Below are 14,635 nucleotides of genomic sequence, written 5' to 3' on the forward strand. Positions count from 1 at the left end.
GCGGCGGTGGCGCCACCCGAACCTCCCCCCTCCCCCACCCTAGAACAGAGCTCTCTAGAACACTGCGAACGAGGGTGTTCTTCGGCGCGAATCGTCGCGTCCGGGCTCGAGGAGGCGCCGCCGTGACCGCAGTTACTTTCAGTCTCCTTCTTCAGCTGGCTTGCCGAACCAATACTTTGAAAAGTTTATTCTCCCTCTCTCTCTCTCTGTATGTAGGAAGAGGGTGTGTGCTGCACGGACCTGCGTACCTTTGTCGTCAGGGTTTCGGGCAAAGGCGTCTGTTGTCTAGACAGGGGGTTGATAGACAGGGGGTTGAGACAGGCTGTTGTCTAGACAGGTTGTTGTCTAGAAGGGTTGAGGGGGGGGGGGGGAGAGAAGTACGAGGTGAGACGGTGCGTAAGCTGGTACGTGAAATCTTGCAGTGAACACAAGCATCGTACCGGCGTCAATACGCATCACAACGTAGAGAAGCGCTTTTTCGAATATGCGTCCGATTCCCCGACAACGACGGAAGCAAAAAAAGTCGCAGTTTCGCCCGAAAGGGGAAGCATCGATTGTGATAGCAAATTAGTGGAGAGCTACAGGAAGCAAGCATAGTAGTTTAATGAGCTGTATAAAGTTGCAAACATTCGCTTACTAGCTAAATAAACAAGCACCGTGTCACGCGCGCACAGGTAAACATCAACACATCTGGTTCGATCGTTCGACCGCGGAAACTCGCTGTGAAAATGTCGGAGAGAGAAATCGCGCCAGCAACAGCGGGCAAATTGACCTTCGTGCAGTCTCTCGTCTCGCTTCAACGCAAACTAAACGTCGAGAGCACAGCGCATACGAAGCTACCGGCAGTCGGCGCATACACTTTGTCCCATCGCAAATCGTTTTGAAGACGAGGCCCGCGCGGGCGAGCACTTAGCCCACATCGCAGATCGCTTTGAAGATGAGGCCTGCGCGGGTGAGCACTTTGCCCATATCGCAGATCGCTTTGAAGATGAGGCCCGCGTGGGCGCGCACTTCGTCCATATCATAGATCGCTTTCAAGATACGGCGGCCGCGCGGCCACGCTGTGAGCAGCAGCCGACGGAGCAAAACGCAACCCCCCTCCCTCTCCGTCGCCTCGCCCCCGTGCCTCGCGCGCGAGAGAAGTACGCAAGCTCTAGGCCTGCCTTCCTCCCTCGCGTGCGCTGCATTAAGCCGCGATTTCCGGTTCGCCCTCGTGCGCTTTTACTCGCACACACAGCGTACGGCGACGATTTTATCGCCGTTGGACTTCATACGGAACCTCACGGTGACGACGACCGTGACGCCAACAGCAGAAATGCGCTTGGAGTGTCCATATAATTGCTATCACAATAAAAAAAGACTCCTCATTATTTAACGTATAACATTAACTGTAGCAAACTACTGTAAGTCTCAGAGTTTAAATATCTTGGTGTATTATTTGACCAGTGTAATGTCTTGGCACCGCCATGTCGATTTTGTTACTGCCAAAGCCTGCCGCGCTTCGGGCTTCCTGCGTCGTAACGCCAAACATTTTCCTGTAAAAACCAAAGAACTGTATTATATATCAAATGTTTGAAGCCTACTTGAGTATGCTTGCACAGTCTGAGACCCGAAATCTCTAGATGAGATACAAAAGCTAGAAAGAGTTCAGAATTTGGCCGTTCGTTTCGTTTTATTGCAATAGCAATTATATGGACACTTCTACCGGATTTCTGCCGTCGTCGCCGTCGTCGCCGTCGCCGTGAGGATCCCTATAGATTAAATCTTCGCCGCGCGCCGTATGCCCGAGCGGAAGCGTGCGGGGACGCGCGCTTCACGGAGAGCGAACGCACTCACTCACCCACGCGCAAGCAAGGAAGCGCCGGCGCCGGAGGGAGCGCGGGGGGGGGGAGGGGGGGGGGCGCACTTCTACGCTGCCACAACCGCGCTCGTCGCTCGTCCGCACCGTCTCTTATCTCCACACGGCTCTGACCTTTATGCGCCGTGCATTCGCCGCTCAGTTTCCGTTGAAGCGATAGACCGCACGTACCTTCGCCCGCTGCGGCGTATATACGCTCGCTGCCAGCGTTTTGACAGTCGTTGTCTGCAGTCGTTCAGTGTGATCTATTCCTGTTTGTTTGTGCGCGCTCACACCACGCTTGTTCATTCAGTTAGTAATAGTCGGGCCACATTTTCCAACGCACGCAACACATGCAATGCTGCCCGGATCGGCAGTGCAGCACTACAGGTGTGTCCCTTCGCACGCGCTGCCCACCGGAAGCGCTTCTCATCAATATCACGGTTTCACACGCGCCTTCTCGTGGTCATCGAGTCTCTCTTCATGTCGGTCTACTTACTCCGCAGCACACCTGCTTACTTAATCAACTCATGTTTACTACAATTCATATTGCTACCAAAGCCGCTCACCTTACTTCGTATGACATTGCTGTGTTGCTATCGCATTCATTGCTTCGCCCTTAGGGCGAAACTGTGACATTTTTTAATGACTATGGTAGGTTTTTCAGTGTATCGAGTGCGAAAAACCCTTTGCGCTGGGACACACTTAAAAGACGTAGGGAAGTTCTTCGGTTAAAATTTTTTCATAACAGATTTCAGTCATGAACTAGAATTGACCGAACCCAATATATATTTAGCCCTGATTATGTGTCCGTCAGAAGAGACCATTCGCTCAAAGATAAAGAATACAGGTGCCGGACTGACCTCTTCAAAATGTCTTTCTTACCCAAAACAATTTCTGACTGGAACAAATTGCCTGAGGAGATAGTGTCCATAACATCAAATGACTCATTTTCTTCCTTGCTGTAAAATTTTTATGTTTAATAATTTTGTGTTTTTCCTATCTCGATGTTCATTTTTTTTTTCGCCGCCTGAGCGCGGTAGTACATTGTGCACCTTTTCCTTCATCAACCCCCCCCCCCCCTCTATTGTAATGCCACAAATGGCGCTGTGGGTACTGTGATAAATAAATAAATAAAAAAAAACAACAGTGAAGGGGGGGAGGTGACAGCAGGCGTCCGGGGCGAAGGCGCCACCGAGGTAAACAACAATCACAAGGTGTATGGGGGGAGGGGGGGAGTATGCCGCCGCCTTAGTTCCGCTCGATGGACCCCAACGGCACGACAAGCTTCGAAGCTACTCAGTTTATAAGGACAGAATTGTAGTAGACGTGTTGCTTACAAATGTACCGTGCGTGTAATCACCCAAGCCATTTTAAAAATACTGCTTTATTGTTAAGTTCGAGGTTCTGACTTACTAATGTTTGAACATGGGCTGGTTGGTTCTTCGGCATATTTTGAGAAAAAATAGCGTGTAGACGAAAAGGCGCTTGATTTTCGGAAAAAGACGTAATTCTATTACTATTCCATTCCGGGGAAAAGACGCTTAATTCCATTCCCATTCCAATCCTCCAAGCGTTGTCGCCATTCCATTCCGCAGTCTCGAAAATGTGAAATGATTCCGGATTCATTCTAATTCCAGAGTGGTAACTCCGCAACACTGGTTGACATTACACTTGTTGACATCGTACCTAATACCTAATAAGTAACCTCCTCCTACGGTGTTGACAAAATGATTTCCAAAATACTAAAAAAATACGATTTCCGTCTCCTGCATCATCTTACTTCATATCTATAGTCAGTCGTTATCAACAAGTGAGCTCCCCACTGAGTGGAAAATAGGAAAGGTGGTACCGGTATCCAAAAGTGGCAATAAACAATCGCACGAAAATTTCCGCCCCCTTTCATTAACATGCATCTGCTGCAAAATGCTTGAACGCATCACCGCATCACATATTTACAAGCACCTGGAATCTAATCATTTTTTTCTTCCCCAAATTGCACGGGTTTAGAAAAGGCTTTTTCTGGCAGTCGCAACTATTCGAATTCACTACTGACCTTACAAACCGATTGCATCTTCGCGCACTTTGCTAAAGAATTTGATTCTGTAGCACGTTCCCGATTAATAGAGTGTTTTAGCTGAGCGCTTGCTGTCCGCTCCGCTCATACCGGCATATGCTAGCAAATAGACAGTTTTAGCAGAGCCACGCTTACGCTCCGCTTCACTCAGATTTCACGCTCAAAGATACTGCAGGGAACTGCGTAGATTTGGCCTGTGATAAGTGCGTCTTGCCGAGACGCGAGCGACGCGCTATCAACTTGGCTGCAAAACGACGAAGAAGCCAATTAGACACGCTGTCACGCTCCGCTCAGTCGGCTTTGTAGCGGAGCGAAGGATGCGGTCTTCGTTCCGCTGGCGGTATGAGCGTTGTGCGCAAGCGCAATAGCGTTCCCGCTAAGCGGTTGTGTGGCATCTGCTAGAATATGCCGGTCTGAGCGGAGCGGACAGCAAGCGCTCAGGTAAAACACTCTAATGCCACACAAACGCTTAGCGGGAACGCTATTGTGCTTGCGCACAACGCTCATACCGCCATCGGAACGAAGACCGCATCCCTCGCTCCGCTACAAAGCCGGCTGAGCGGAGCGTGACAGCGTGTCTAGTAGGCTTCTTTGTCGTTTTGCAGCCGAGTTGATACCGCGTCGCTCGGGTCTCGGCAAGACGCGCTTATCAAATGCGAAATCTACGCATTTCCCTGCAGTATCTCAGACTGTGAAATCTGAGCGGAGCGGAGCGTAAGCGGCGCTCTGCTAAAACTGTCTATTATCTGAGCTTTCAACACTCAAATTAGATTCACTAACCTTGTCATGGGTCCGTAACTTTCTAATCGTCCGCAGTTCAACATTGTTAATAATTTGTCAATTACCAGTTTAGTATAAACCAGTTGAAGCTCGAACTTTCACTCCACCCGTTAAAAACTCGTTGACACATTGCCCTTGTATCTCACATAAATAGGCCAATATCACTCTGTCATCCTTGGAAAAATTACAACGTTCCTCTTATCGCATACATTACAAAATACCAGCAGCTACACCCGCATCTATGGCACTACACATGCTTTTAAACTTCTCGTTACTCCCGTGCATCACGCGCCTGTGGAATGATCTTCCGGACTGCTTCACCCTGCAGCGCAATCACGACACCTCTCGCAAACATCTGCTCAAACACTTAATCGATAACACTAAGCACGTCCGTTTGATCCCATGAGTGAACAGTTCAGGCTATTACTTGATTTGGTTCACTTCATGTGCAGTTGACCTAGCATAGACCTGTAATCTGTCTCTTGTTTGCATATGTATAGTACTGTGAGCATTTCCCTTATTGCATTCCATGATGCATAGTTGTCGTCTTGCACTTCATATCCTTTTGTTCCGAATTGCAATACCTTATAATCTAATATCTGCTATCGCTAGCCTTGTACTTACCTCTATCTTGCTGTAGTTGCCGTCATGTTTTTTATTGTTATCGTACTTTGTATAGACCCGCTTACACAATGATTCTGTTTAGGCCGGTAGGGTATATGTAAATAAATAAATAAATAAAATATATAAAATAAACGCGTTTGTGGAAATAAAAGAGACGGTAGGGTCGTTTGGCCATCCGACCGACGTACTATCTAACGTGAGTCACAATTTCGCAGGCCGCAAACTAGGATGCACTTACTTTGCAATCAAAGGTTATTACAGAATATAGTAATCTTTCCATTCCTACAGCCATATTTCGATTTTCTACTGACAAATCAAGAACAGCAACAAAACGTAGATGTTTGGTGCGCAAGTTTACTCACTGTCAAGTAAACTGCTGTGTGCCAGCAAAACAGACACTGAGAAGGACAGATAGGACACCACGATCTTTACACTCAGAACTGCTTCGATACAGTTCGTAAAAATAAAATAACAGATAAATTCGCAACCGCTCACATTCGCCACTAAAAATAAACCTATTATATGCGAACTGAAATTCGCTTCTAAGTACACATGCAGGTGTATCGGTTGCACAATTTCTGTCCTTTTTTTTACAAGAAACACTTCAAAATTTCCCATGGTTTAGTTTCTTTTGTCTAGAATCTTGCTCGTGTGAAATCGAGTTTTACACTAGCAGTGTAGTATCCAGGCTGAAGTGCACTAGTTCGTTTTTCCTTTAATGTGTAAGCATTATTTGCGAGCTGTAATGCCTTGTATCTGCACAAAAATGAGTAATTTACAGTGTTAAGACATTCATTCATTATGATCGTGGGAAAGTAGTTGATTGGTAGCTTTTAAGCAATCGTCATTATCATCATCATCAGCCTAAATTTACGTGCAATGCAGGACGAAGGCCTCTCCCTGTAATCTCCTATCACCCCTGTCTTGCGCTAGCTGATTCGAACTTGCGCCTGCGAATTTCCTAACTTAATCACTCCACCTAGTTTTCTGCCGTCCTTCATTGCGCTTTCCTTCTCTTGGTATCCATTCTGCAACCCTAATGATCCACCGGTTATTCATCCTACGCATTACGTGGCCTGCCCAGCTCCACTTTTTACGCATAATTTCAATTAGAATATCGGCTATCCCCGTTTGTTCTCTGATCCACACCGCTCTCTTCCTGTCTATTAACGTTAGGCATGACATTTTTCGTTCCATCGCTCTTTGTGTGGTCTTTAACTTGTTCTCGGGCTTCTTTGTTAACCTCTAAGTTTTTCCGCCATGTTTTAGCACCGGTAGAATGCAATGATTGCACACTTTTCTTTTCAGCGACACTGGTAATCTTCCAGTCAAGATTTGGTAATGCCTGCCGTATACACTCCAGCCCAATTTTATTCTTCTATAAATTTCTTTCTCATGATCAGGGTCTCCTGTGACTAATTGACCTAGATAAACGTACCCCTTTACAGACTAGAGGCTGACTGGCGATCCTGAATTCTTGTTTCCTTGCCAGGCTATTGGACTTTATGTTCGTCTTCTGCATAATAATCTTCAACCCCACTCTTGCAATTTCTCGGTTAAGGTCCTCAATCATTTGCTGTAATTCGTCCCCATTGTTGCTGAATAGGACAATGCCATCTGCAAACCGAAGGTTGCTGATATTTTCGCCGTTGATTCTCACTCCTAATCCTCCCCAGTCTAATAGCTTGAATACTTCTTCTAAGCGTGCAGTGAATAGCATTGGAGCGATTGTGTCTCCTTGCCTGACCCCTTTCTTGATAGGTAACGTTCTACTTTTCTTGTGGAGACCCAAGGTTGCTGTGCAATCCTTGTATATATTTGCCATATAGTGAAGAAGAGGACAATGCAGTGGGGCATCCTTACCAGTGCTGTCTAGTGGGCCAGTCTCTCCAGCGCATCGCTCGGACTACGAGTAGTCACTGATGAAGTGTGTATCAGAGTAGGATCATGTCATAAAATTTTGAGGGACAAACATGGGATGTGTCGTGTCAGTGCAAAATTCGTGCCGCGTTTGTTGACTAACGAACAGAAGCAGACCCGTGTTGAAATCAGCCAGGAACTGCTCGCCGCTGCCAATGACCATGAAAACTTCCTTAAGAACATCATAACAGCATAACAGGCGATGAGACATGGTTTTATGGCTATGATGTTGAAACGAAAGTGCAGTCATCACAGTGGGTGGCCAAAGGTTCTCCTCGTCCAAAAAAGCTCCCATGAGTCGGTCAAAAATGAAGGTGATGTTGGTTGTGTTTCTTGACTACAAATGCATTGTCCATCAGGAATTTGTGCCACATGGCCAGAGGATAAACAGAGAAGTTTACCAGGGAATCCTAGCACGTTTGAGAGATTCTGTGCACAGTAAGAGGCCTGAATTGTGGGAAAATCAGGCTTGGATGTTGCATCATGATAGTGCCCTAGCTCACGCGTCGCTCCTTGTCCGCAGCTACTTAGCGAAACACCACACTCCTGTTGTGCCCCACCCAACATAATCTCCGGACCTAGCCCCAGCAGACTTTTTTCTCTTCCCCAAGCTGAAAAATTGGAAGACGCTTAATCTTCCCCTTTCAGAGTACAACGCGACAGCGTTATCAGGACCCGTTCGCATCGCATCGTTTGCCTCCGGCAAGTAGGCTTCATTCACTGCAACACTGAACGTGGGAAAGTCAGCTTACAAAGACCAAGTTTACACCGATCCCCGTAAAGTCGGCTTCACCTTTAAACAGAAATGCATTGCTGGGAATACGTTTTTCCTGGGGCAATATAGGTGGTCTTAATTTTTTTTATACCTTTTTTATACCTTATACCTTTTTCATTGTTTTATAAGTTGTTTGATATTGCCCCGAGGCGCGCGAGTGTTGAAAACGCATTTTTGACCTGCCGAGGATGCCAGTGCCATCTGGATAAGATTTTCCCAAGTAGGCTACTCGAGTGAGCCGGTGTTTTTATGGTAGAAATGCTGGCAAAAGAGGTTTGTGTTTGAGGTAACTCATAACAGAATTATGTTTTCTCGTACATTGAAATAACAGCCCGCCGCCACCATGTACATCCGTACGTTGTGCTTAAGTTGTACTTTACCGTTTTTCTGACGGACTTCGCTGTGAGAAAATCAATTTTTGTTCACCAAAACCCTGCCCCACAACAAAGGGCCTGCGCGGTCGGGGTGGTTTGGAATGATTTTCGCCTGCACTAACACCTTGCGGATGCGGTGGTTCTGGATGATTTATTCCGCCACCGACGACGCCGACAGCGATGCCAACGCCGGATTTTCTGTGACACGGGGCCCTTGATGCTATCGCAATAAAACCACCTTAGATTGACGTCGTTTCTAAACCGCAGAGGAGATCCAGGACAATGTGAGAAGAGACCTAGGCACCATTCCAGAAAGTGCGTTCCAGGAGGCTTTACAAAAATGGAAGAAAAGATGGGCAGATTGCATTGCCAATAGAGGGGACTACTTTGAAGGTGGACAGCCCTTAAAATGTTGTACCATAAGCAGTAAAGGTGTTATAGCAAAAGTTGGGTTTATTTTGGAACACACCTCTATATTTTGGAGTGGACCAGCGTAAAGTTGGGGGTGGGCCAACTTATATTTGGGTATGGGCTGACTTTAAATTTAGGAGTGCGCTAACTAATAATTATTAGTGGCCAAAATTGAAATTTGAGGGTGGGCCAACCTAAATTTGGGGTTGGGTCATCTTAACGTTTGGGCATGGGGCAAACCTGAAATTTGGGGGTGAGTAAATTGAACTTTGAGTATGAGCCAAGTTGAATTTTAGGGGTTGGCTACCTTGAAATTTAGGGGTGGGTCAACTAAAATTCGGGGGTGGCTTAACTTTAAAATAGAGGCTGGCCCAACCTAAATTTCGGGTAAACAAAGAAATTTGGTTGTCGGCAAACATATTTGGGTGTGGGCTATCTTGAAATGTGAGGGTGGGCACACTTGAAGTTTTAGGGTGGGCTAACTTGAAATTTGGGAGAGAGCCACTTGAGAATTTAGTGGTGGGCCAACTTGAAATTTGCGGGTGGGACAGGTTACATTGGGGCTGGGCCAATCAAAACTTGAATGTGAGGTAACTTTATATTTAGGAATAAGCTAACGTGTTATTTGGAAATATGTGAATTTAAATTAGAGGTGGGCCAACAAAAAATGGGCTCGGGCAAACTTACATTTGGGGGTGGGCCAACTTGAAATTAGAAGGTGGGTTTCCTAAATTTAACACTTGGCCAACCTAAAGTTTGGTGGGGGGCCAACTTGAAATTTAGAGATGGTCGAACTAGATTTTAAGGTTGGGCCAAACTGAAATTGATGGGTGCACTAACTTGAATATACTGGTGGGCCCACTTGAAATTTAGGGGTGGGCCAACCTAAATTTGAATGTGAATTTGTAATTTGGATTTGAGTGTGGATTTGGACTCGTAATTTTGGATTTGACCAACTTGACATTTGAGAATGCGCCGAGTAAGATTTGGAGGTATGTTTACACAAACCTGGACAAGTGCAATAGCGTTTCTGTATATTTTTCGTTTTCGCCTCTTCCCACTGGAACAAGTATGAACCAACTGACCCAGCAGTACGTCATGCGCTTTCACTGTTCCGCCATCAAATAAAAGCGGCAACTTTTATTGAAATAACGAATGTACCGACAATCAACAAGTGTTCATGTCGTCACCACTGTCCTGATGTCACTGTATCGGTAGGGTTTGCAGCATAGCAGTTGCGCAACTGCTGGCCAAGGTAAGCCCACCACGTGATCTGTATAGCTGCAGGAAGCAGTCTATGAAGTTTCGGCTAAGTTTACAATTGCTTGGTCTAAGACCTCGGCCCTTTTCACCCGGTGAGAAGCTGACTCAGTGTGCACACACGTGGAACCCTCAAGAAGCCATTGAAAGTCTCGCTTTGTAAAAAAATATGTGCCCTGAGAGTGTGTATTTGTGGCCGTCAATACATTGAGATACTGTTTGCAGTAAAGTTCCATAAATTCGAAAAGAACAGAGGAAGTAACAGGCCCATCTTTAGGGTTATTACAAATGTCTGTGTTTAATTTAAGTGTGTTGTGCTGCGGGAAATCTATCCTAGAAAACATTATCAGTAGCAACGAGCAGTAGAAGTCACAGTGAAAAAAGTCTCCTGAGGGCTCACATGGAAATGTTCAATTTTAAACAGTCAAGAAGCTATCAGTGCTGCCAAAGGAGAGGCGTCACCAAACTAAAGCAGTTGTCAAACCAGGCCAGCAGAACGTGCAGCTGGATTTCTCTGAGCCATTGTAGAATGCGGCACTGTGTGTTGGTCATCGAGGAGAATATGGTATTGCGAGCTGTAACGATGTGAAGTGCTTTAAATTATTCGCAGTTGTGCTGAATGTTTTAAACCTCGCATATTTCTTTCAGAGGCAAACCTACCTTCTGGAGTTCTAAAGGGTGTGAAAAATGTTGTGTGCATATTGGCAGCTTTCAGCATGAGTTGCCCTCATTAAAGGTCTCTTTGAAGTTTTTGAGATATAAAATAAGAGTACTAAGAGATGCAGCTGGTAATCATTGTATATTACGTTAGAAAAAGAAAGTGAACTTATAATCTCATACCAATACTTGTTGTTGGACTTATATACTAATTCATTTCCACTGGAAGACACTATATCAAGTTACAGAGAGGCCGTGGTGTTAAAACATTGCTTGTGCATTGTTTTAAAATTAATGTCATGTATGAGTTTTGTGAATTCGTAACGTTAAAATAGAAGTGATTCAATAATAGCGCTGAAATTTGCAGCTGCTGAGGTGACACACGTGAACCAGAAATCATTATGCTTCGGTGGAGAATTCACTGTCCTTGAAGCTCATCATGATTGCCTACTTACGGCACTTGAGAAAGGAACTGGTGGTGAGTACAATTTTCTGAATCGCCTTGCTGAACTCCACTTATGTTGTGCAATTATAGCACAATGTTATATGTAGCCTTATATATTTGTGGCTGCATAATAACTCTCTACTTTTATACTGTTTGCCCAAAAGGGTTTGAAAAATAGGAGCTCATAAAAATGAATAAAAAAAGTTGATAGACACGGAAAATTTGTTATTACCTTCAGTGCCATCTATTGAATAACTGTTACTTTATTACATTTTACTGGTCAAGAGAGATCGGCCGAAGCTTTTCTTGGGGCAGAAGCTGTCGCTAAAAGCACGACTGCTAATCGACAGGTGGCTGCTGTGCAGTGAACGTGCGGGGGGCGGCAGACGAACTGTATCGAGCCAGTGTCTGACTTTACAGTGAATGTTCACAGAATCTCCTCCTCCTCTTTTTCCACATGCTGAAGTTTTGAGACCTGTTCTTTCGAATAGCGCTTTTTTGGGGCTTGCAGAAAAATCATGACCAGAGACTGAATTCTCTGTCTAGGCGAGCTATGTCTGTATGAACTTCGACTATGACAAGGCCGACACGGCCACAAGTAACCGTTGAAATTCTTGAATTTATAGCAATTTTATCTGCTTATGTTTGCAGACAAGCTGCAATAATTCTTTGGAGAAATAGGGCAACAAATGTAATGCTATCGCATATGAGGATAAAGTTGCGAGCATTGCTAAAGGGAAGTTCTTTTACAGAAGATGGCTACGTTAATTTTAGGAATCTGCTTGTGTCATCCTAAGTGATTTCAGTATTACATGAATGACTGTGGTTAGCTGATTGATTGAATTACAAATTGTTCACGCTATTTATGAAAGTATTTATTAATACCCATTTTATCTACCTATTTTCAGGGCGCCGTCTCTGCGTATTGTGGAATTCCAATTTCACTGTACCAGGTGAAGAAAGCAGATGTTTTGTCAAGGCCCTTTCATCGTGCACAAACGATATGCTGTATCTTACGGAACACAAGCATGAGTGCGAGGCATATGATGCTTCAGAAAAATATCAAGAAATGAAAGCAAATGAGGAATTGTTAAAGAAACACAGTGACGCATAAGATCCATGGAGTTTCTTTCTCTACCATAGAGTAAATAAATCAAAATATTGATAGTATTCTGTCTACAGATTTGTCGAAATAAATACGCCAGGTGCATTATATTTGCTATAGATTCTTGAGTACAATACATTTTCTGCCTAAAAAACGAGGCTACCCTGTTGAAAAAAAAACAACAACCATAAGGCCCTAACTTTCATACCTATATAAAACAAACATATTCGTATGTAAAGACGACATTTCCCATATGTCTTTTGATGGTATTGGATATTTTAGTTATGGAAAGTTTTCACTGGGGTGTGGTCTTCTTGAGATGAATATTTTTGGCTTCTAGTGCTCTCATTCAAGCAAAGGAAGTCTGCAAAAAATTGGCACAAGCGGAAACCCTGCGTGCGCGAGGCAGTAGGCAGATCAATCCTCAAGCCAGGCTAGAATGCTACCTATGTTTGCTATTCAGACAAACTGTGCAGACAAACTATGTGTGCTTTTTTCTGGCACTGACTACCTTTCGGTGAAATGTCCTGCAGCTCTACACTTTAATCTCAATTTCACTAGTATACACATTTTAACAGCTGACATTTCCGTTTATGCACAGAAAACATTACTTCCACGAGTAGGTGCAAAATATGCCAAATTTCTTTCTCCTCGTACTCATTTAGCAGAATGCTAGAGCTGCATCGACAGCTTTTCCTCTGGAGTAAATCAGGAGCTTTGAGAGAACGAACATAGCGGCGGAACTCATCTCACGATCATTGTTGATGGTAATGTGATTAGCATTCGAGTAGTGTAGCGACGCACCGTATTCTTGAAATCACCTTTTTAAGGCACGATTCGCAATGGCCTTGAAAGAAACGCGGCATCTAGACATGTGGTAAAAAAAATCACAGCATATCCACGGGGTGAATGATGATGAGTGGGCGAAGCTCCGGAGGGAATCATCGGATCTCCCGCTTAAGGGGACGCTAGCACAAACGCGTTAGAGACGTGCAGTACTATCTCGTAAGGGGGAGCGGCCACAGCGTCTTACGCAGCCATTTAAACATGCCGGAACGTGCACCGCGTTTGCCGACGCCATCACATGACTGCTGAGAGAGTATACCCCCCGTATTCATAAACGCTCCTCGACTTGAACTTGACTTGCCACCGCCTTGGGCAGCGCGTTCGAAACGCGTTGAAGGTAAGGCGGAGAGGCCACAGCGTCTTACACCAGCTTCTTACACGGGCCGTAACGCGCTAGCACAAACGCGTTAGAAACGCGCTATAAACGCGTCCTTTCGTTAATGTTGGGTATTTATTGCCATCGTGGTGCTTGTGTCTATGTGTGCTTCGTGGCGTAGTGGGCTAACGCCGCGCGCTCGGGAGCGAGGGGTCCCTGGCGCGCTACGGACACAACTTCGGATTTTTTTTTCTAATTTTTCTCAGACTGGTTACACACTACTACTACGACGAGGGACGAACGGTTGCTGCCTTAAGGAGCTTCGCCCCTAAAAAAAACATGTGACCTTCGCCGAGCGAGGGGCGGATGTAGAGGGGTGCGAGTGGCGTGCAAAACGAGGTGTTGCGTCGCTGACGTCACGCGGCGGCGGGGGCCGTTGTGGCGACAGTCGGCAGCGAAGCGAGGGAGACGGCGATAGAGGATGCTTGCCCGGGGGCTAGCGGATTGTGCGGTAGGCGTCGGAAGTATACGCTACGGCCTCGGATGCTCGCCAAGCGAGAAACAAGGCGCTACGTGCGAAGCGGTGGGAGCAATGTGTTCGACCGCGTGTGTTGCTTTCCCCTGCTGAGGGGATGCAATGAAAAGTGGAAGAGAAACGTTGTTGGCGCGAGTGTGACCCCGCTATAGGCGCCACACGCGTACTACACAGTGCGGCTCGTTAAGTCTTGCGAGAAGTCTGACCCCTCGGATTGTATAACTTAATGCATTGTGAAATGTGCAGCAGGCTTTCGCTTTCATGTGTTACATGAGTGTAACGTGATGCCGAACTTTTTTACCATGTATACTACTCATTCTTAGACTTCCGTTGCTTCAGCTATATGCCCCATACTCCGGTATCGCCTCACTTTGGCATGGCACTCCCTTGCGAAGGTCGCCCGTGATCATGGCGGCATTATGACGACTGCATGATGCTGACGCAGTGACGACAATGGATGATGATGTCCAGGGCTAGTTCACTGTGCGGCTATATAATTATGCCCTCCACACAGAGACGCGAAGTACAGCTGCACGCAGTCATGGTTTCACCGGTAGTGGGTTCACAATATACACCACAAGGTGTTTGAATCAGAGGAGACAGTGGAGAATTGACATCGACGGAATGACCAAGGCAGTATGAAAACGACCACATGCCGAAAATGAGATGTCGT

At 45.7% G+C, this 14,635-nt stretch overlaps 1 protein-coding gene across 1 annotated transcript in view; it reads left to right on the forward strand.

The window, feature by feature from the left end:
• Window positions 1-12,365, forward strand: part of LOC125945637 (uncharacterized) — a 135,081-nt gene extending 122,716 nt beyond the window's left edge. Inside the window, exons 10-11 of the mRNA XM_049667845.1 lie at window positions 11,083-11,193; window positions 12,069-12,365. Coding sequence (XP_049523802.1) covers window positions 11,083-11,193; window positions 12,069-12,274 — 317 coding nt within the window. The 3' untranslated portion in view covers window positions 12,275-12,365. The remainder of the gene's footprint in view (window positions 1-11,082; window positions 11,194-12,068) is intronic.
• Window positions 12,366-14,635: the final 2,270 nt, after the last annotated feature.

This window comes from Dermacentor silvarum, chromosome 5 (genome assembly GCF_013339745.2).
Source record: "Dermacentor silvarum isolate Dsil-2018 chromosome 5, BIME_Dsil_1.4, whole genome shotgun sequence".
Taxonomy (NCBI): Eukaryota; Metazoa; Arthropoda; class Arachnida; order Ixodida; family Ixodidae; genus Dermacentor; species Dermacentor silvarum.